General features: G+C 38.9%; 1 protein-coding gene across 2 annotated transcripts in view; it reads right to left on the bottom strand.

Moving 5' to 3' along the window:
• Nucleotides 1-22849, bottom strand: part of LOC116308690 (protein flightless-1 homolog) — a 32797-nt gene that overhangs the window by 2467 nt on the left and 7481 nt on the right. The window contains exons 16-53 of one of the 2 annotated variants that reach the window (XM_089038808.1): nt 22529-22574; nt 21850-21905; nt 21197-21252; nt 20506-20590; nt 19716-19866; nt 18967-18992; nt 18549-18605; nt 17836-17865; nt 16821-16883; nt 16172-16209; nt 15416-15498; nt 14926-14976; nt 14488-14534; nt 14043-14108; nt 13886-13960; nt 12788-12857; nt 12633-12670; nt 12088-12144; nt 11258-11344; nt 11121-11149; nt 10573-10639; nt 10241-10303; nt 9847-9931; nt 9132-9219; nt 8358-8471; nt 7214-7328; nt 6488-6535; nt 5680-5736; nt 5377-5473; nt 4922-5067; nt 4697-4740; nt 4266-4326; nt 3864-3920; nt 3160-3258; nt 2383-2420; nt 1894-1959; nt 1651-1708; nt 1209-1298 (exon numbers count right to left, since the gene is read on the bottom strand). In XM_089038808.1, coding sequence (XP_088894934.1) covers nt 1209-1298; nt 1651-1708; nt 1894-1959; nt 2383-2420; nt 3160-3258; nt 3864-3920; nt 4266-4326; nt 4697-4740; nt 4922-5067; nt 5377-5473; nt 5680-5736; nt 6488-6535; nt 7214-7328; nt 8358-8471; nt 9132-9219; nt 9847-9931; nt 10241-10303; nt 10573-10639; nt 11121-11149; nt 11258-11344; nt 12088-12144; nt 12633-12670; nt 12788-12857; nt 13886-13960; nt 14043-14108; nt 14488-14534; nt 14926-14976; nt 15416-15498; nt 16172-16209; nt 16821-16883; nt 17836-17865; nt 18549-18605; nt 18967-18992; nt 19716-19866; nt 20506-20590; nt 21197-21252; nt 21850-21905; nt 22529-22574 — 2604 coding nt within the window. The remainder of the gene's footprint in view (nt 1-1208; nt 1299-1650; nt 1709-1893; nt 1960-2382; nt 2421-3159; nt 3259-3863; nt 3921-4265; nt 4327-4696; nt 4741-4921; nt 5068-5376; nt 5474-5679; nt 5737-6487; nt 6536-7213; nt 7329-8357; nt 8472-9131; nt 9220-9846; nt 9932-10240; nt 10304-10572; nt 10640-11120; nt 11150-11257; nt 11345-12087; nt 12145-12632; nt 12671-12787; nt 12858-13885; nt 13961-14042; nt 14109-14487; nt 14535-14925; nt 14977-15415; nt 15499-16171; nt 16210-16820; nt 16884-17835; nt 17866-18548; nt 18606-18966; nt 18993-19715; nt 19867-20505; nt 20591-21196; nt 21253-21849; nt 21906-22528; nt 22575-22849) is intronic. The other variant, XM_089038812.1, reaches the window with a different exon arrangement.

Genomic DNA, 22849 nt, shown 5'->3' with positions numbered 1-22849 from the left:
TGGAAACCTATTGTTATGTCCTCCAAATTGGGGTGCATTCCGACGTGCTGCAAAGGGATCATAGATGTTCTGGGAAAATGATATAGTGAAGTCATTTAACCCGTGAAATGAAGAAATAGAAAAACGCGCGCGCGTGCTGTGTGCTGTCATAAAGCACGCGGGGGTTGGCAGAACACGAGAGAAGTGTTAGGAGGAGCACGACGCGTAGCGGAGTGCTTTTGGACACTTCTCGAGTGTTCTGCCAATCCCCAAGTGCTTTGTGACTGCATACAGCACAGCAAGCAAGTTTTTTATTTCTTTTATAAAATACAAATTTCAATAATAGATAGGAATGACGCAACGGAAAGTGCGCGCGCGTGCAATGTGCTCTCATAAAGCACGCGCTCCAAACCAATCAGAACGTGACATTCATAACAGTTATTTTATAATAGATATTAGACTCAGGTCAAACGTCGAACTTCACGAGCCGAAACATATCACATCAAAGAAGACCGCCTTGTTATCCATTGTTTCAATTTGGTTCGACTCATGTGAAGTTCGACGTTTGACCTGAGCCTTACACACATTAGTAGACCGTAATGACATTGTGTCTTTTGTGTCTATTTGGCTGTGTTTTCACTAGGAAAATTTAAACTAGCTTAAATACGACACCAGAAACAAGGCAAAGTTAAACTACCTAGCAAGATGGCTTAAGTTGTCCTACCAAATAAATGGGACAATCACAGTGTTATTCTTGAAAGGTGGGCGTCGGATTAAAACACCTCCAGGAATTTTACGCAAGGTAACATTTCTAGTGAAAACGCAGCCTTTGACTATTACACGTTGACTGACATTATTTATTTCAAGGGGTTAAATGCCTTCATTCTAACTCCTAAGGCTGCATTCATAATGTATGGCAGAGGGGGGGGGGGGGGGGCAGGTGAAATTTTGAAATGTCCAGAATAATTCTTAACACCCCCCTTAAAGTTATGCAAAAAAATACGATCTCCCCTAAGCAAGGCTTGTAGCTTCTTCCAACAATTGTCACCCCCCCCCCATTTTTCTGATAAAAATTTTCCCATCCCCCCCTTTTACCAACCAAAATTTTCCCGATCCCCCCTTAATTTCACCTGTCCCCCCCTCTGCCATACATTATGAATGCAGCCTAAAGAAGACACGTAAGTTGTATGCTTCGGGTGATGGGTTCCTGATGGCAGTAATGTATTTACCCTGTCATGTTCTTTTTTGCCACCAAGCGCAACCCAGAAGAAGTTCTCTGGTTCTTCGTCTTCGTGGATGGTTTGAATTGTGTAGCCACTCTGTTAATGAATCAAATGAATCCATCATATGGGGAAAAGGAAAAGAAAAAACAAACGAACGAACAAAAAAAAAAAAACAACAACAAACCAACAAAAAAAAAAAACAGAAACAAAACAAAAAAAACAACAAAAAACAAAAAACAAACAAAAAAAACAACAACAACAAAAAAAACAACAAAAAAACAAAAAGCAACAACAACAAAACAAACAAAACAAAACAAACAAACAAACAAAAAATCAGCATTCCTTAAAAAACGTATACATTGCTGGTGTTGACAGTTCTATTTTTCTCTTTCCATCCTCGTCCCCTACTTTTCCTTTCCCTCTCTCTCTTCCTCACGACTATACTTACATCCCAGATTTCTTTTCCAAGTTCTTTAGCATGTTCAGCATCGGCTTCGTTGACCTTACTATATAAAGAAATTATTATAAATATTAAAAAATAAAAACCAAATCAATCTAAGGGAACACTTATTTTAAGAAGGGGGAGTGGGAGTTATCCATGTACAAATAAGTCTGTAGTGAAGTAGGTACGCTATAGCATCCTGGGGACTACCTATCTGGGGTAAGGGTTCCTGTTTTAAGGTATACTTACGAGCCTATCCAGACATATATGATGCCATCCTCGGCGTAATTCTCAAAGGGAACTTTTAGGATGTAACTGTAAAAAGAAGATAAGATCTTAATAAGGTACACATTATCATTATACATTTTGTGAGCCTATACACAAGGCAATAGACCTCTAATGCTCTCTAATTTCAGTCCACGTGTCATTCTCCTGATAATAAGATTGTTGATGCTCAGCGAAGATAAGATCTTATGCAAAAGTGAATAGACCTTTCGACTTGGGTGTAATGTTTTCCCGTTTCAGACACATGTTATTCTCTTGAGACTAAGATTCTTTGTTTGAGTTTTCGCATGTGCAACCATTAAACAAAGAAATGATACTCTAGGGAATAACACGTGGTCTAAAATAGAAAATCATTACCTAAAAGCGGCCTAGTTTACATTAAACATTTGCCAGTAACGTTGCAGGTTCGCACGATCGGTGTTAAATTCCTCCTCTGATACTAGACTGACTTACCAGAACTCGGAGTTCAATAGCGACCCATTAGCTTCAATCTGACCAAAAAAGCAAGAGTATTAGTTGCGCTTTTGTTTAGTATTGTTTACAAAATCAAATAGTTTCTTGAGAAGCAACTATGGCCTTGAGACACCTATCAAACTCTCCTCACATGTGATGCCGAGCCCAGGAATAGCCCCCCTTGAACGTGATGTCAAAGCAGCTCAATTTGGAGGACAAAACAAAAGGATTTTAATCTCCTGTGAATTGGAAACCTATTGTTATGTCCTCCAAATTGAGCTGCATGCCGACGTGCTGCAAGAGTTGTATAGACCCCACAGACTCCAGAGGTGAGAGAAGAGTGCACTACAGCTACACGATCCTCATTAAATGTCTACGTTACAGTTATCAACTGCGCATGCTCAAGAGAGGCGCCCCTACGTTTGCGCATGGGCATTTTAAGCAATAATCTCTATGATGCCCTAAGTGAGGATGTATGGCACAAACGACAAAAAGGTGAGAGTGCTTGATTGAATTCAATACTCCAGATTCGAGTTCTCTGTTGCTCAGGGTTAGCCTCAACTTTGTGTAGAATATTCATGTGTTCCAGTGAAGGTCAGTGGAATTCCAAAATGTTTGTATTGTTCAAGTCGTACATTGTTTACTTTACCGTTGGTATTTGTGAATATTTAGACACTGATACGAGGCTAACCTTGTGTAAATGAGTCTGTAATCAAGGAACACAGCGGTTATTTGGAATTTCCAAACGGGTCTATTTTCGGACACGAGTTTACATACCTGTATAACCCGTTTGGCGAGAATGCCTCCATTTGATCGAATGTGGTATAATTCTGGTTTTGGTTTCTGGTCTGGCGGTAGGACTTGCTTTCTTTTGCCCTGGAAACATAGGGATGGGTCAACGAACTTTCAAGTAATATTTCCACATTGCAGACCATGTGTCATTCTTTTAAAAATAAGATTCTTTTTCTAAGTTGTATCCATATTCATGTGTCTTCTAATGCGCAACCGATAAACAAAGAAATGATACTCAAGGGAATGACACGCCTGAAATGGGATATTACGTCCCATAGGCCGTTTTGGCTTGGGCGTAATGTTTTCCCATTTCAGACCACGTGTCATTACGTAGAGTATCATTTATTCGTTTAACGGTTGCGCATTAGAAGAAACATGAATATGGTTACAACTCAAACAAAGAATTATATTCTCGGGACAATGACACGTGGTCCGAAATGGGAAAACATTACGTTCTATAAACTTTTTCGGCTTGGGAGTAATGTATTCCCACTTCAGACCACGTGTCATTCCCTACAGTATCATTTCTTTGTTCAACAGTTATGCATGGGAAGACACATAGATATTGATACAACTCAAACAAATAACACGTGGTCGAAAAGGTCTATTAAGCGGATTCTGAAACAGTAAATTTATCATCGTCTGGGCTGATTTAAGTCAGGCCAACATAACGTCTATGTTCTACTTACAGAGTGGATTATGAACTTGCCCTTGAAATGAGCCATGAATTTGGGATTTTCTTGTTGCTGGAATAAAACAGATAGAGAACTTAAGTTATTATGTCTTGCATACATAGATATCACCACAGGTAGCCCAGGCCTACTGACGTGTTTAACGTGTAGGATGATGGCAAATTCTTATCCAATCAGATGTTTTTACACTGCGTCGTCAAGCACGCGGTCACGGCACGGAATGGAAAGAAGGATCCGAAGAAACAATACAGCCCGCCTGGCTACCGCTGATCCAATAAGGATGTTCTGCCACGGCGATGTAACGGTCTCGGTCACGACACGCTCACGTCACGTCACGGTCACGCCACGGCACGGTCTTTCTGCGAGATTTTTATTTTCTCAAAACAAAAGTCAACTTACCTGCTGTGTCTTGACAACTTCTAGCTTCTCTCCAAATAAGGACTCGAATTTTTTCTGCAGGCTAAGAGAAAAAATCTTGATCAAAAAGAAGTAAAATCAGAGATGAGAAAAGAAACTGATTTTATAATTATACGGATAGAACAGCCCTTTCCAAGAGACTAAAAAATGAAAGAATATTCCCTTTTACAGTTCCCTGCGCCATCTTGAAAGGTAGCCGTGCCTTTGCATCGAAACGAGACGAACGGTGAGCGTGCAATGATAGAGACCTTTTTAACACCTTGGACAATTATTCACGTCTCTTTTATTGCAAGGTCACCGTTCGTCTAACTTCGATGCAAAGGCACGCCTACCTTTCAAGATGGCGCAGGGAACTGTGAAGGGTACTATTCTATTCAATGGATCAAGAAAAATATTTGTACTAATTGGTTTACCTGAATGTGAACGTTAACCAGCCCATCTGATTGGCATCGCGTCCCTAGTGTTAAAACGACAATATGGATTATATCAAGGTTCTTCAAGGTTATTTCACTGCTTGTTGAGTAAAAGTTAGGAAAAGTGGCACCTCAGTTATGCAAATTTTCTCGATTCTGATTGGCTAACATTTTTTTTTAGTCAGCTGGGTACTTTTGCAAGTCCTAACCCTTGCTGAGTCTCACCTGCCAGAAATACACGACACACTGGAAGTCTTCTTCCTGTTCGACCGGTTCATCATCGGTTTCGTCATCTTCATTATCTTCAGGGGCTTCAACAGGCACCCAGTATCGACAAAGAAAAACGTAACAATCTCCGCTATAAAAATGACCTACAAAAAAAGCAATAAAAACCGTCAGAACGAAAGGTGAAGAGGGCCGAAAACCGATCCTTGTGGTACAACAGTTTTGGTGCATTACGTAAAAACATGAGTGGATATCTAGTTAGCTTGATTTGACAGTTTTTGAATTCATTTAAGAGAATAAAAATGTAATGGGCCGAGAACTGATCCGTGTGGAACACCAGTTGTTCCCCTTCATTCTCACATAACATTGTAGTAATCAAGAGGGCTCTGGCATCAATTCCCAAAGCAAACGAATTCCCTTTTCCTTACTCAGTAGATACTGTTTGACTTTCTTACCTATCTCCTCTTCTGGTAGTCGTACAAACTTTTTCCCTTCAAGGACGAAGCATTCCATGCCATCCAGATCCTCGTTCCATTCCGTTACTAAGTGTTTCTAGAATTTGAAAAGAATGTAATCAAGGACTTTTCAAATACTTGTTTGTTAAGCTAACTTTTCCCAAATCCCCTTGAAACTGGACGTTAAATTTCAGGAAAGTGTGAAATTCAGCCAGAGGAGCGACACCTGATTCGAAATGGTGAAATTCTAGACCCAAGCTTTAGAGGCCTGTTGTTATATTTTCCAAAGATGTCGTAGATTACCTGTTCTTCATCTGGAATAGGTTGTTGACGAGTAGTAAACAGCGCTGACAGATCGACCTGAAATATAAACAGAGCAAATTATGCTTACTTTTACCAAACTCCGTATACAGCTATGAAAATAGGTTGGCGAAGGTTGTGTTACATTAACCGTCATACGAGTAGCTCCGTTTGTTTAGTTCAGTTGGTAAGAGCGTCGGTCTGTTGTGCGGAAGGTCGTGATTCAAGCCTTGGCCGAACCAACAAACAGGGTCTTAAAAAAACTGAGAAGGTGCTGCCTTTGTAATTACGCCTACAAATGGTTAGACCTTCAAGTCTTCTCGGACAAGGACTTAAAACTGTAGGCCTCGTCTCTCTTCACTATATAACCCTGTATAAGGCGGACGTAAAAGACCCACTAAAGACGCTGATGACGACCACCTTCGGTGCCCGTGCTAAACTCTACAGGGCCTACTGTAATTGGCAAAAAGCTGTTTTGGTCTTCCTTCCCTCATGGGAAAAGCTAATAAATAAATAAACATGTTGCATACCAAGCCCGAATTTAACTATGGGAATAATGTGAATACCACCAGCACGCCAGTACGTTATTCTGATACATTTTCTCATGCTTTTCTTTCTTTTATATTATTTACATAATATAATACATTTCAAGCTTCGTTAGCAACATGAAAGATGCAACGAAACCTTCACCAAGCAAGTTGATTTTTTTTTTGGAAGGAAAGAACATGGAGAATGAATACTCAAACGCAGGAGAGAACCAACAAGCAACTCTACTCGCATCCACTCAGCTATTGAAATCTTAAAATCTTACCTTTGCAGTCTTCTTGAGCTTTTCCTGTGCTTGCTTATTAGTGATATTCTGTAGAGATTCGCATAAGAAACAAGTCAGGCCGAGTTATATATAACTACTTTAAACTTAAAACTTATATTTTACAACCCAATCCCCGTAAGGGGTTGTTCCGTGAGGTACCCCCAACACGCACTATTGCCACATTCTATAATTAATACATACAAAACTTAACTCACATATCCAGTCTGAGCCAGGGCTCGAACCCGTACAACAGTGGTGAGAGGCGAGGGGTAAACAACTAAACCACTCTGAGTAATATCGGGTGCGCACGCACGCGTATTTTTGATATTAGAGCGATTTAGCATCAAGAAGCAAACGTCAAAATACGACGGCGCGAGCGCATTTTTTCGTGCGCGCGCCGTCCTCAACGTGGTTGACGTCCTCAACAGGACGCCATTTGCAGCATTTTTACGTCCTGACCAGGGCCCGTTTGTACAAAGGGTGAATATAGCGCTATCCGGCGGCGGATAAATCCTTATCCAGTAGATACGTCGCTGCTGTTTTCCAATAAATTGATCCACTGGATAAGATTTACCCGTCGGATAGCGCTATCCAGGTTTCGTACAACCGGGCCCAGGACGCCAACTACGTTGAGGACGGCGCGCGCACGAAAATATGCGGTCGCGCCGTCGTCTTTTGACGTTCGCGTCTTGAAACTAAATTTCTCTATTGAAATTACACCCCTACCGTTGTTCCAAGTTTCTTGGCCAGATTGGATACAGTCTCGGCTGATCGTGTGTAGTCTATCGCTAGAACATCATCCCAGCCAATGAACTTGGACTTGAAGAGTTGCGACTCAGCACTGTTATTAATATTAGATAGTTTTCTGATTAGTGCGCAAGCATGGGGGGGGGGGGGGGGGGGGCAATGTCAATAAGGAAGCGTCATTAAGTTTTGGAGATATGAATAGTGTAAAAAGTATAAAGAGGTTTTGCACCATCACGTGACGGCATCCATGTTGGACGGTAGGAACGATACAGTCGTTTTACATAAGTAAGAATTCAATTCCCAAGAGCAAAGGGATTTTATTGTTCTGCCATCTAACCACAGACAGCCCAAGCTGTATTATGGGCGCAGGCACGGAATGGTGCCAAGCCTTTATATAAAATAAATAGCTTCATGAACTGAATCAACTTGTTGCAGTCAAGTGTGCGATTATATAGGAAAAAATCATTGCTACAGTTAAAATTAAGAGCTGCTCAATGGGACTGATCAACATGCGACTAGTCAATGCACCTAATCGAAATATGCCAAACAATTTGAATAACTAGGTCCAATACAGGCCGAAACAGCTGTCCACGGTTTCTAGTTGAGCTGACTCATTTTTTACGCGACTTGAAGTTGTGAAAGGCCCATTGGCCCTCTTCTTCAGTCGTTTCATACAAGGCTCGTAATTTACCTATTGCGCATGTTCTAATTTGAATAACTATAGTTCTACACCAACCAGTGACTGACTAGCCTCGTGTTCACGTGGAAACACAAAAGCGTTTTCACATGTATGAGAGGATAGTCAGTCGCTAGTCAGTGCAGAACAATAGTTGTTCAAATAAGCCTTTTCATAGTTTAAGAAACGATTCCACTGCGCATGCGATTTTATCCCCAATTTATAACCTTCTTTTGTTTAATTAAGAACAAAAGAAGGTTTAGACAAAAGAAGGTGAGAAATTCGGGATAAAATCGCATGCGCAGTGGAATCGATTCTTAAACTATGAAAAGGCTTATTGGTCGCCATTTTTCGATTAGGTGTATGTAACCGGTGAAATGACTGTTGTACGTCGGACGTTGTCAGTTTGTCAACCTTCATCTTTAGCCGTGATTACTTAAGACCTACCCTTGTAAGGTCCTGGTGACCATGGCGAATGATGGTCTGTCTATCATTGAGTTGATCTCCAAAGCAAGCTTCATGGCTGCAGCTCTAACAAGACGGGCTGATTTGCGTCCAATCCTAATTAATATTAATCCATTAAAAAAGTTAGAAAGATATGGTGCATTTTGCGCGCTAGACCACGTTGTATCTTGGCAAGAAAGACTCTTACGCGGCAGCCATGTTGGTTGAAAAAAAGGAGAAATAGAACAAATTGCAATCTCGTACCCAGAGCCTGCGTTTCTTCTGGCCTGCAGCGAAGAACGAGGGCTCTGGCATAATCTATTTTTTGGCGCATGCGCAATTTTCGAAAAAGAGATATATAACCGATCAAAATAATCAAATTAAAAATTAAATCAAAGCAAAAATCGAAGAAAAATTCAAAGTAAAGATCAAGAATATTTTTAAATTTTGGCAAGTCTTTGAACGCATGCGCTCTTGAACCGGAAGTCCAAGAAATCCTGGTCTCAAAAAATGGATTATGCCAGAGCCCTCGTTCTTCGCTGCAGGCCAGGAGAAATGCAGGCTCTGGATACGAGATTGAACAAATTGGTGAAAGGTTACGCAATAGCCGTGCGCACCAGCCGTTCTTTCTATAAAGATTCATTTATACTGGCGTGAGAATCGTAATCGTAAAACAAAAAAATTCTAGACTTTCTAGTTTTGTTTTATGATACTTCACAACTCGTGAATAAAAACAGTATGTGTGCACTTTCCATGAAGTAATCTCTATCTACATACCATACGAATATTTCAGTGAAGCAATCCATGATATATACATTCTTGGTGTCCATAAGCTTCTGTACTAGTTTTCCCCCAGGAATATCAACTGTAAAAAGGAGATCAAAACTATGATATATAACATACATTAATATAAAATATTTGAGATAATAAAAAGACAAATACACAAGAGACTATTTGTTTTTTTTGGTGATGAATGTTTTGGTTGAGAGATAGCAACTATTACTCACTAAATAGTACTATTCTTCGATTGCACGTTACGTCATCACGGCCATGTTGGTACCATTCAACAAAAGATTTCTCATTAGCCACCGTTGATAACGGTACCACAATGGCCGCCATGTTTTTGTCTTTTGACTCTCTTGGGAATGCTTGCAACCCATCATTTAGTCAGTATCAACTTTTGTTTTTATTTCATGGTTTTGCTGCATGTGCTCTACAAATAGGTTGCTATCAATAGACGTCACTTCCGGTAATAGCTCTTTTTTGTTGGCTTGCAGAATCCTGGAGGTTGTTTTGATCTCTTGTTTTCTGGTTTGATGTCGTGAAAATAGTCAGATACAATAGTTTGAGGACTTATTTTGATATGTTTTGACCCCAGTCAACCGCTTGTTTGCCCCCCAGTCAACTCCAAAAAGTCACGTGATTGATAGTAAGCAATGCCCTGCTGTTGAGGGTTTGTTTTGTACGGTTCTAGAGAAGATTTAGCCTGTACCTTGTGGTAGTTCTAGATAACCAAGACCAAGGGCCATCTTATACAGGATTGGCGAGGGAGGCGGCTCTTTGTACTCTTGCTTGACCTACCAAACATGGAGAATAAAAATCAAGTTTATATTTAAGGAATATAAATCGGCCGCTTATATCTTTGTACAGTAAGTAATATATACAGTATGAGTGGTACGCCTCGAGTTGATATATCGTATACAACACGGACACGAATATTGTATATTGCTTAACAAACGTGTAGGTTAGTTCCTTTGTGTTTCACTAAAATTTTCAAGAAAAAAGTGAATCTGCCCAAGAAAATCCAACTTAAAGTTTATGATAAGGGAAATTAGGGGAACTACATGGGCCCCAGTCAATATCTTTAAGCTTCTGAGGTAACACACCGTTATGCGTCCTTCTGATGGGTGTCCACCCAGTAATTCCCAGAACTCTTTGGGTTCATCAGCCTGAAACAAATGAAGACGGGAATTTTTTTAATTAGTTTAAAATAAAGATTGAAAATCATCATCATCATCATCATCACCATCATCGCCATCACCATCATCATCACCATCATCATTATCATCACCATCATCACCATCATCACCATCATCACCATCATCGCCATCATCACCATCATCGCCATCACCATCACCCTTATCACAATCATCATCATCATCATCAATACTAACAGCGAATAGATAATAATAATTATCATCATCACATTATCACTAACCGTTTGACACATGATAATCTCAGCCTTGTTTTTGCGTTCGTTTTTATTGGTTTTCTCTGAAAATAATCTGAAAAATGCACCATGTAATTAGAGGTACTCATAAAGTGTTCATATTAAAATGAAGACTTTACACGAAAAGATAAAATCAAATACGATTTAAGTAGCCATTTTTTGGTGTTGATAGAAAAATAAAATGCTGCCTGAGTGTACGCCTGTTAGTCACTCTGTCTCTGTCTATCTGTAACTGTCTTTACTGTACTGTACTGTATGTCTGTTTCTTCACTTTTACTGTCTGTCTGTATCGTATCTGTCTGTCTGTCTTCCTGTCAGTCACTGTCTCTAGTCTGTCTGCTTTACTTGAACGAATGTATCCGTCTGTCTGGCTGTCTCTGTACTGTTACTGTCTGTCTGTACTGTGTCTTCTGTCTGTACTGTATCTTCTGTCTGTACTGTATCTTCTGTCTGTCTTCCTGCAGTGTGTCCGTGTTTGTCTCTCTCAGTCTGTTTGTCTGCATGCCTGTTTGCATTGCCGGACATGCGTTCAATACCTTGCTTTAGTCTTGGTCGTGGCTTTTGCCTGAAAAAAAAAGTTTATCACAACCGTTTACATTCAGAAGAAAATAACAAATCTCTCTTCTTTCACCACAACAAATGACTAGTATCGTAGGTTTTGATTGACACTTACTTTTGGACCTGACCAGATGAATATCTTAAGACCTGCATCAAGAACGAAGGTGAAATTGGGGTCTAATGAGTTTGCCACGGGCGAAACCTGAAGCAGAGATGCATAGGAAAACATTGGTAAGCTTTTATACCAAAAAAAGTAAGAAAGACAAAAGAAAAACGTCTGCGCATGCTCTTATACTCACAGTAAATTTGAGAGGACCAATTTGGCCCCAGAGCGCCATTTTGGCTTTTTCAAATTAGTGCTATTTTAGCCCAGGCTAGGGCCAAAATAGAACAATGCCATTTTGGCCCCACAGAAGCCATTTTGGTATGGGTCTATCAGTACTGTTTTGGCCTCCTCAACTAGGCCAAATCAGGGAAAAAACCCATAGAAGGGGCTAAAACAGTCCCAAAATCAGAGCTTAAAAAAATGGCCCCTACCGGTAGTGCCAAAATAGCCCTACTTTAAGGAGGCCACTATAGGGCCAAAACTGCCCTCATGATCCGATTGACTGTGCTGAATGTGAATTAGCCAACGTCTTTGTGTTATGGATGTAATGCTCAAGTTGTCAGTTCCTTGTTGTTCGAGGGTAGGTTCTATTTTTTGTACAATATTCATGCATTCGAGTGAAGGTCCTTGGAATTTCAAAGTGTTTGTCATGCATTCTATATTTTACTGTTGGCGTTTGTGAAATCTTGATTAAATGAGTCTGTAATCAAGGAACACAGCGGTATTCGACTGAGCATGCGTCCCAGACAACTGGCTATAATACAAGATGTCCTAGAATTGCCAGTGGTCTGAGGCGCATGCGCAAACGTTTCCCCCTCGTGTTGTAAGATGCTGCTTACTGGTTCGAGTAAAACTCGTGATCCTGGCAATACTCGGAAAAGCCTTGTTACATAGGTCTGTGGCAAAAAGATCAATGAATAACAATATATAACACTGTACTGTAAAATGAACGTTTATATATTTTAGCGTTAGAGTAGATAGGTAGGCAGCTAGGTAGGTAGGTAGGTAGGATGGAAGGAAGGAAGGAAGGAAGGAAGGAAGGAAGGGAGGAAGGAAGGAAGGAAGGAAGGAAGGAAGGAAGGAAGGGAGGAAGGGAGGAAGGAAGGGAGGAAGGAAGGAAGCAAGGAAGCAAGGAAGGAAGGGAGGGAGGGAGGAAGGGAGGGAGGGAGGAAGGAAGGAAGTAAGGAAGGAAGGAAGGAAGCAAGGAAGCAAGGAAGCAAGGAAGTAAGGAAGGAAAATAATAAAGGAAAAACAAAAAAACAAAAAAAACAAAACAAACAACAACAAAAATAAATACATAGAAATAAAAAACAAAAGAAAAACAAAGAATGACAAAAAAGGGAAAGAAAGGAAAATCAAGAAAAACAAGAAAAGTCATACTTACAGGATCCTCGACACTATAAAATCCACTTGCTGTTCCACCTACAAAGCAAAAACATGAATAAATAAGATACATGCGTGTCATCTTATTATCATTTGAACCCGATACATTCATTATGACTTAAAGAACAAGCTTACTCAAGGAAATGGCGTGCTTACCTTCAATATAAGAAATATCGTTATCGAAGAGCTCAAGAAATTCATCTGATTCATCTCCTTGTTCTTCTCGCTGGAAAAAATGTCACGACACAAGAATGGTATAAAAGTTTTATTACAACACATCAGAGTATCCTCCTCAACGTGTGTGACACATAACTGTCACACCACGATAACTGTTTTCATGACAAATTCTACACACACCAATAGCAAAATCTTGTCTTTCTGAGTGGAAAAGAGGAGTACAATTAAATTCCAAATTGTACTCTGTAGAGTCCCAATTAAGTTGCTCAATTTTGTTGAGTGTATTATAAACAAAAAATCGCACAATCTTCTCGTACAATTTGGAATTTATAAACACTCTTGATGTTCTGAAAGCTCTCGCCTAAAGGCTCGTCCAATTTTGAAAACTTTCAAAGCATCCCTCGTACCTATAAATTCCGAATTGTACTCGAGATCGTGCAATTTCCTATACAAACTCTTCTAAGTCCTTAGACAACACACTGAAAGCCACGCAAGCGCAAACGATCTCCTCTAGTGTCATATTCTTCTCGATTATAAACATCAGTGACACTTAACTACTATTACTTCCCTATTTATTTCTTAAAATACAACACTTACACTTTCCCTAATAGCTGTTTAGCATGTTCAGGACTGGAGGAGGAGGAGGGATAAAAGAGGGTTATATTAGGCAGATTAAGATTCTCGTTTTTCCTTCCCGCAAACGGCAAACGTTACCACGTTTTCATCGTTTCCCTACATTTCACTTTGCCTTTTGCAAATCTTCTCGACAAAGACAAGTATTCTTTTGTTTATCTACTAGAGTGACCACAGTAAATCCGTGAAACACTAATTACTAAATAGTACAAAATAGTGCTAGTTAAACAATAGAAAACAATGGAATTTGCATGACATTGTGCTATTTAGTATTACTAAAGTTTCACGGATTTACTGTGGTCGCTCTACTTGGAGATCTTTGCGATTCCTTTACACTAATTTTAAAGAACTTTTTAATGGTCAACTGACGTTTCACGTTTGCCGTAAACGAAAATCTTAACCTCTCTATTAACCAACTATGATGACAGCAACTTTTATACTTACGATTGAGCGTGTTTCAGCTCCGAGGAAGTTCCTCAAGTTGACTGAATGAATAGCTGAACAGGCCTTCTTATCCAGCTAATATGAACAAATAAAGTAAAAATAAGAAGCTTAAAGGAGTTTTTAACCGACAAAATTCATGTCTACTTGTTTGACTTACCGAGGAATCTTTACCAATCCAGTAGTAGATTTGCCAGTACAACTGATCTGTGTCGTCATAATCAGTCTGGGGAAAAAACAGTATTAGATTAAATGAAGTCTAGTACTGAGCCTCGGAACTTAGTAGTTTACGCCTAGGATGAATGTGAATTGTGTTTGTTTGCTGTGTTGTTCTCTCCCTTGCCACGAGGTTTTTTCTCCAGGTCCTCTGGTTTTCCTCCCTCCATAAAAATTCACATTTGAATTGAGTTTGTTTGCTGTGTTGTTCTCTCCCTTGCCACGAGGGTTTTTCTCCAGGCCCTCTGGTTTTCCTCATAGAGAATAACATGTGAGTTAAGTGCTGCGTGTTGTAAATATAGAATGTAGTGGTAGTGCGTGTGAAAAAGGAGAAAAACAAATGAAAAAAGATAACAATTGAATGTAAATATTTGAATTTACGACGTTACCTTCAAAACAATATAACAATCCGCTTCATAAAACTTTCCATAAAATGCTGTCAGCAAAGAAAAAAATAAAGTTTTTAGATGTAATAAGATCATTTTCTCATTCAATCTCAATGACACGTTCCAATTGTCTTTGTCAAGAGTGTTGAACCTTAAAATGACCTCTATACCTTGGGCGTAATGTTTTCCCATTTTCAGACCACGTGTCATTCTCTTGAGAATAACATTCTTTGTTTGAGTTGTATCCATATTCATGTGTCTTCTCATGTACAACCGTTAAACAAAGAAATGATACTCTAGGGAATTAATGACACGATCTAAAAAAGGGATAAACATTACGCCCAAGTTAAGAGTTCTATTGGATGGCTTGTTCAGACTTGCGGATTTCGGCCGCTCAGGATAACCAATCAGATTGCTCCATTTACCATGCTGATTTATTACCTTCATCGACATGTGTAGGAACGAAATTTTCTATCTGCCATACAGTTAGTCCTGTAAGAAATATAAAAAATGCACCAAAAATGACTTAAAATGTTTCTAAAGAGGTGACACGACCCTACCTTCTTAAAGGCGGACTTCAAATTAGCAAGAGGACAAAGTTTTCAAGCTGCTCAGGATGTAAAATATGCGAGAAGTGACACTAAATATCAAATTAAGTATTTTTTAGAGGGATTTGTTAGGAAATATGTCCTGTAAGGGAGGTAGGGTTATATGACGTCTAGTTTCGTCAACGGTGATACGTCTTACGGATACAAAGAAAGATCACCAAAAGAAAGCGAAAAGCAGTTCTATAAACGCATGATTAGCATAGCTTGAAAGCTCATATAGAAAAAATTTCATATCTCTAAAATATTTCAATCCAGGTATATAAGCATTGTAGCAAAAAATAAAAGGATTGGGCTAACTGTGTGATAGTTAACAAACTCCTTACCAGGCTCCTGACCGGTGTGATCATCAAAGAAGTCATGATAGTCAAGGTTTGGTTTTACTAATCCTTCGTTCCACTTGCGTCCCCTTTTGAGACAAAGATGATTACATTATCATGACTGTCCGTTAAAATAGGTGTGCGTGCTTTGATTGGCTCAAAACTGTACCTCTAGAAAAAATTAGACTTTGCTCATGCGGCAGCCATGTTGACTAGAATAATAGATTTTCCCAACATAGCCTCGCATTCAAGTACTTCAGGACGAGATTATGCGGGTTAAACACAGGTTTTTATATTTATGAGAATAAACATGGCCACCGCGTGAGTACGGCTCATATCCATGGAGCATCGGGAACACCTACATAGCACTGAGTTGAAGTAATTTAATCAGAAGGTCTATTGTATTCTATAATCGTCGTTCTATCTATCTATTTCATTAGGTGTAATTCATTGTATATTTTTTCTTTCTATATCTAAAACAAATAAAATAGCTTCTTGCGTGTTCCGTTCAATGTGGCAAGTAAAGGTTGTTAGCAAGAGGTTGGTACAATCTGTAATAATCGTGGTAGGTACTAAAAGGCAATATGTTTTCCCATTACAGACTACGTATCATTCCCTTGAGAATAAGATCTTTTAAAGCGCGACCGTTGAACAAAGAAATGATACTCTAGAGAATGACACGTGGTCTGAAATGAGAAAACATTACGCCCGAGGCAAAGAGGTGTATTCCCATACTCCAACAAACCAAGAATATCGACTTACTTCAGAGACTTCTCCTCTGTACCCTCAGCATTTTCTTGCTGAAAAGACAATTAAATAAATTGAATAAATCCAATAAATCTTATACATAAGACTCAAGGTGTGAAAAAAAAAAAAAAAAAAAAAAAAAAAAAAAAAAAAAAAAAAAAAAAGAAAAAGAAAAAAAGAAAAAAAAAGAAAAGAAAAGGAGAAAAGGAAAGGAAAAAAGCAAACCTATGAAGAAAAGTATTAATAAATTGAAGAGTGAATTCCAACTGCAAATAGTACCAGAGCTGGAGGGCGTGCACACGCGTTTTGGCGCGAAAATTCCCGCCAAAATTCCCCCATTAACAAACGAGAAAAGTTTACGATATTTGACTAAACACCCCTGACTATGAATGAAGAGATAACCAGCTAAAAACTAGTGTGAATGACTATGAATGCGAAGAGGAATAATAAAATACAGAAAGTGGAGATGAATCAAGACTGCCTTTCAAGGGTTTTCCTCCAACTACTCCTGTTTGTCCTTCCTTCTTAAAAATCGCCTTCTAAATTCTAATTAGATCATTGGGCTTAGCGCTGTTGTCATTGTGCCATTTTATGATACAGCGGCCAAAGCTGAATATTTTTTCTAAGATTTTTTAGAAATGGTAAGCACTTGAGGCTATCTTACCTTTTTACTTAGCTTTCTATTCCTTCCGGTTGCTTTCTTTTCTTCTGCGTCTTCTACCATACCCTGAAGTCAAACATGACATAAATTCATCATTAAAAATCTTGCACGAGCCTTGATTCGATTCAGAATAAACCTCCTTTCCTTAGGCGTAATACTTTACCATTTCAGACCACGTGTTGTTCTCTAGAGTTTCATTTCTTTGTTTGACGGTTGCGCATGAGAAGACACATGAATATGGATATACAACTCAGACAAAGAATCTTATTCTCAAGAGAATGACACGGGAAAACGAAATGAAATAGGAAAACATTATACCCAAGGTAAAGACGTCAATTTTAAAAAAGCAAACGTGACGTGACGTTATTAAAAACATACAAGACGTTAAGACAAAGACTTTGAACATGACGTGACGTTATGAAAAACCAAGTAGCATCGATGATTAAGGTTAATTTTCATTCTGTTTAACACAACATGCTCATTTCTATGCAATTATTATGGAAATAGAGATTTATCTGCTTATTGCCATTTGTTAAATCTCCGTTTGGATACAACTGGAGACTATATTACATACTTAAGCTCAAAACCAACACGAGCGAACTGATGTTACGATAACTGCCCATTACAAACGAACATACCGTTGACGTACAAGTTAGAATGTAATAGGCTCTTGGTTAACGGCTGATTGGAATGCGTACGACACGTAGGAGCGAAGAATTTCCACAAGATATAAGATCATTTTGAACAAATTCAATTGAAATGCGAATGGTTAGTTCTAGATATCGGAGCTTTTTATGTGGATAAGTATGGGAACACACGTACAAGAACGAAAATCTTTCTAAGATATAATATTATTCTTAACAAATTCAATGGAAATGCGAATGGTGAGTTATAGATATCGGAGCTCTCTATGTGAATAAGTATGGGAACACACGTACAAGAACGAAAATCCCGCAAGCATCGAGCATCAGGTACGTAGGATTGAACGTTTTGGTGGAGTGCGATTTGCGCAACTGACCTTAGACGTTTTCCTGGATGATTCATGTCTCTGAATGCGAAAAACCAATGAAGATGATTTTTGTGGGTGAAAAAATTAAAAACAACATGTTGTTTATGACAGTTCAAATTCATTCAAATATGCGGAAGTAATCTATGACACTAACATTATAAAAAGCGATAAAATGAACGATGAATGGAATAAGACATAGCTACGATATTTTCGTATGAACTCTAAGAATTTTTTTTGAATAGCACAGTACAAAATGTAATTAAGACATCTGTTTTAAACTCTTCATCCCTTTTCTCAATTACTAAATAAATCATTGTTAGGACTTTTTGAGTGTTCTTTTCTGGACCAAGCAGCCACTTCCCATCTACCATGCCTTAATAAGGCCGATTTAATTCACAAGATACGATTCCTCCTCACAGCCGTCGCGTGCAACATGCTGTGAAATGGCAGTATGACTTGCTTACGACTGTAAATGGCGAGCGAGCCCGTACCGCTCGGAAAGAGTTGCATGATTGGATTAAAAAACAATAGATTGGTTTTCCAAACAATAGCACTAAACCTAACCTTACAAAAGCGGTACTGTACTTAGGGAGCAATGAAAATCCAGCTTCCGAGCGGTACTGGATTACTCTAAATGGCAGCTAATCGTACCGGCGGTGTTAAATTGTCTTTTTACATCACTTCAATCACATCACTCGATAGCATGCAAGTGACTAGCTTACCTTGAGACTTTCAGACTTATCAGATTGGCTTTGATATCTTCTTCCACGCATGCGCAACTAAAATAGAGATGGATTCCACATTAACGAAATTCAGATGAAGACGTCAAGTGAAACCCAGAAAAAAAGGATTGCACCTCCCTCAACATTAAGTGGTTTTACGATGAAGATGTTAAAGATAAAAGTCACAGTTTTCATTATCGTTTTTTAACCTGCAGAGCTCGAAATTCGAAAAAAAACAACAAAAAACAAAATTTTGAAATTCGTACAAGCAAAATGGCAAAATGCTCGATTATTATCCGTTTTGCCGCTTTTTCTTCCAAAAAGAAAGTGGCAGAAAGAAAATATAATTTTGCTTGTAACTTAATACCTTCAAACCTACAAGCTTTTCAACATATCATGATTAGAAAGATGGTCGTACCTTACGTGCGTATGCATCTTTGTGGGCTGTAGAAAAAAAGATAAAAAAATCACACCTTATTAAAGCAAATCTGTAGCAATTTCAGATTCACATTGTTAAACAGTTCTTGCTCCTGAATGAAAAAGCACGAGTGAAAAACGTCTGCGCATGATCTTAAGCCTGTATGCAAATAGTCAGTCCCTTTTCTCATTCGTTAAATACCACTGTATTTTATGACTAAAGACTCATCTGCACAGTCTTAGCCTCGCAGCTTCGCAAAAGTCCACTGTAATGTAGGAAATGTGTACGTTGAACAATTCCTGTTTTGAAATTCCCACATACTTTTAATGGTGTCTGTGAATATCTGAGTAATAAATGAAGCTAGGCCTGTGTAAATGAGTCTGTGGTCTTCAAAAACAGCGGTATGCATCGAATGCTAAACTCCAAACTTGCCTTTGAATTGTTATTCTATAGACTACTTCGATGATGCAGCGGCCATCTTGAATCACAAGGCATTGTGGGGCATCCAGGGGGCAAATAGACAAAGCTTTGTTACAATAATGACGTCGATTCACAACAAGACAATTTGACAAGAGATAAATTTAAAAAGATGAACAGTTCCACGACTGAGGAAATTTTTCAAAGATCGTGTGGTCGTCCTTTCAGCATCTTTGTTTTGTCCCCCCCCCTTCCTGGGCGACCCACAATGCCTTACGATTCAAGACGGCCGCCGTATCGTCGAGGTGGTCCATTAAGTGTCCTGCACTAACCAGGAGGGGGTGGGGGTGGAGCACCAGTTGCAATCCTCAGTTGGGTCTGAAGTGAGAAGTCGATGTTGTAAAATGCTGAATCAGCACCATCATCATCTGCCACAGGTTTGGGAGGCATCTCTAGCTCAGGGTTGTAACGAACGTCAAGATTCTAAAGAAAACAACATGGCATTAGTCGTATACACCTATTTCAAAAACGTTGTCATCCCCAAAGGCGATAGGCGAAAAGCATTAGGAGAAAGGTCATTCCAAGATCCAAGAATAGCTGGAATGACTTGCATTTAAGCTTCTTATTCTCGTCAAGAACACGGACCTTAGTGTTGAGACTGATTCAATGTTCTTTGTATTCAACGAAACCATTTCCATGTCGGAATGACATATCGCCTATCGCCTTTAGCGATGACAACGTTTATTGAAATAGGTGTATCTATTGACATATACTACTTTGAGTGGTACTGTATTCATGGCAGTCATGTCGTAGAAAAAAAACAATCAAAATGTTCTCCTTTGGAAATGAAATGTAATGTTAAAAGATTTTCTTGACCCTTACAAAGGCCTCTCCTAAGATAGTGAACATGGTGCATTTTGGTCTAGGTTGGGCGCAAACATCTTTAGTTCATCAATGATGTCTTATATGGTACAGTTTGTACTGAAGCTAGATTATGTGGCTGTGGTGATTTGATCACGGGGGGGGGGGGGGGGGAGGGGTTATGTTAGACTTAACACATGGAGGAAACACCCATTTAGTCAAAAATACATGAAATTACATTAACTTGAGACAAATACAAACCTCTAAGTTGGTGAGGAAGTGAATGCCTTCTGGCAGAGTAAAGAGACGATTGGAATGAAGAATAAGCTTCTTAAGCTTGATGCACCTTTTGGGATAAAAACAATTGAGAACCAACAAACAACTCTGCTCACATACTGTACGACGTCCAGGACTCGAACCCGGATCACATTGGTGAGAGCTGACACAACTGGTCAGACAACTGGTCAACTAAACAACCAACTATCAACTATCGATGAAATGTTCCATAAATAAACTGTCCAATTCACCTCTTCGGCGCAAGCCGTCATGTGGTATAAATTGTTTTGAATTGTGTTACGGTCACCAAGAAGTTCGGACATTGTTCTCGGATTTCCGTACAAATGTACTGACTCTAAATGAACTATTTACTTGGTTTGTTTACTTAGTTCTCTAAATACAAGTAAAAATTCATTTTTCTAACTTGATTGAAGCTCTTCTTACTGCTGTTAACAGAGATAACTAAAGAAATCTACCTAAATTTTCTCTTTAAAATCAATGAATCTAAATGGGAATCTGAGAACGATGTTGCTCCGAACTTTTTGGTGACCGTAACACAATCCAAGCTAGCGCTGAAAAGGTGAATTGACCAATGAACAGCTGGACTGAAGATCATTCACAACATGCATGTACAATGACCGACATGATGATCATCCGTAATCAGCATTTGTTTTACCTGCAAAGTCCTTCTGGTATACACTCTAGTTGGTTGTATGCAGCCATGAAGAACTCCTAATTAAAAAAGTGACGTGACTGTATAAAGCAAAGTTCTTAAAATATTCTTATTCACTGCATAACAAACGCTCCGACCAATTTGAGTAAACTATTGTTCTGGACTGACAAGCCTTTCATGTATGTGAAAACGCTTATGTGTTTTCATGTGAACATGAGGCTATTCAGTCCACAAACAATACTTTTTTAAATAGGCCGTTTGCATAATGGCATCATTTTACTACTACTACCAAAATGCTTCTCGAATTTTCTTTCTTACTGAAATTAATTTTGTATTTCCATATGAGAATTCTTGGTTTGCAATCAATCCCAAGAGAGCACAATAACAAAAGGGATGTCCGCCATGTTGGAAGATATAACAAAAGAATTCATTGAAAAATCTTTTGTCAAATTCTTCCAACATGGCGGCTATGACGTCTATTGAAAACGAAGAATAAAAAACAATTGGTGCTAATCAACCGAACAAAAGAAAGTGTGCAAGGGATTCTGGTAGTGGTAGTTAATGGCATTAAAATGCAATATATTTAGATTTGGTGTATACACAAAATCATTTTTTTCCATTTTCCCCTCACTTCTTTACTTGACCCTTAAACATACCAAGTTGTACAGCTTTCCGATTCCAGTTGGTAAACCTTCAAAGTTGATCTTATTCCCTGCGGATGGTACAACCATGAAAATCTTATCATATTGTGTCTTTAAAAACTAACAAAAGAACAGTGACTGCCATAACAGTGGTGATGTCATGGCCAAGCATGCTGAAGGGATCAGAAGAGAAATTGCTCACTCTGATTGTATGTCGTCAATTTTGCACTGCAAAGTTTAAAGGTCAAATGCAATCCATTCTCACTATTTAATAGAGGACAGTGTGGATATACATGTTGTTTGAATGTGCAAATTAGAAGATGAGTAATGCAATGCCCTGTACGTGATCCTACAATACAATCTTATTTCATCTTCTAGAACTCAAGTCAGCGTATTTTTGGTGTTAATAGACATTTTTTTAGCTTGGGAATAATAATTTTCCCTTTCCAGCTAAATGTCATTCCATATAGCACCTTTTCTTTGTTTAACGGTAGCACATGGGGACACATGAATATGGATATGACTCAAACAAAGAATCTTATTTCAAGAGAATGAGACACGGTCTACTTGGAAACTGGGAATTGGTGGAGAGAGAAGTAATCTGTGCTCAGTTGTAGTTCCCATTGATAAGGAGCTACCTTGATGAAGATGAAAACTAGTGCTTCACTGCCACTGGATATACTGTAATACTTACCATTTAGAAACAGTCTTTTTAACTTGACTAACTTGCAAAGTGAAGACTGTAAAAGATTAACAGAGGTACATCAAAGTGACGTCAAACTGAAGTACTACATGTACATACATGTACCGTACTTCTTCTATTAAGCCCCCAGCCTCTAATAACCCCCTTCTAGTGAGCCCTGTTTCTGAGATGCCAAAAATTCAATAAGCCCTACAATAGCTCAGCCTCTGATAAGCTCCAACCCCATTCTACTAAGTCTCCATTTGAGGAGTACTGAAAATAGCCCCCACGGGGCTTAAATAATAGAGAAAATATGTTATAATCATTTAATAC

This window comes from Actinia tenebrosa, unplaced genomic scaffold (genome assembly GCF_029948245.1).
Source record: "Actinia tenebrosa isolate PJP-AT-01 unplaced genomic scaffold, QUT_ActTen_1.0 PGA_scaffold0__85_contigs__length_37466705, whole genome shotgun sequence".
NCBI classification, from domain to species: Eukaryota; Metazoa; Cnidaria; class Anthozoa; order Actiniaria; family Actiniidae; genus Actinia; species Actinia tenebrosa.
This window is presented reverse-complemented; position numbering and strand designations above follow the sequence as displayed.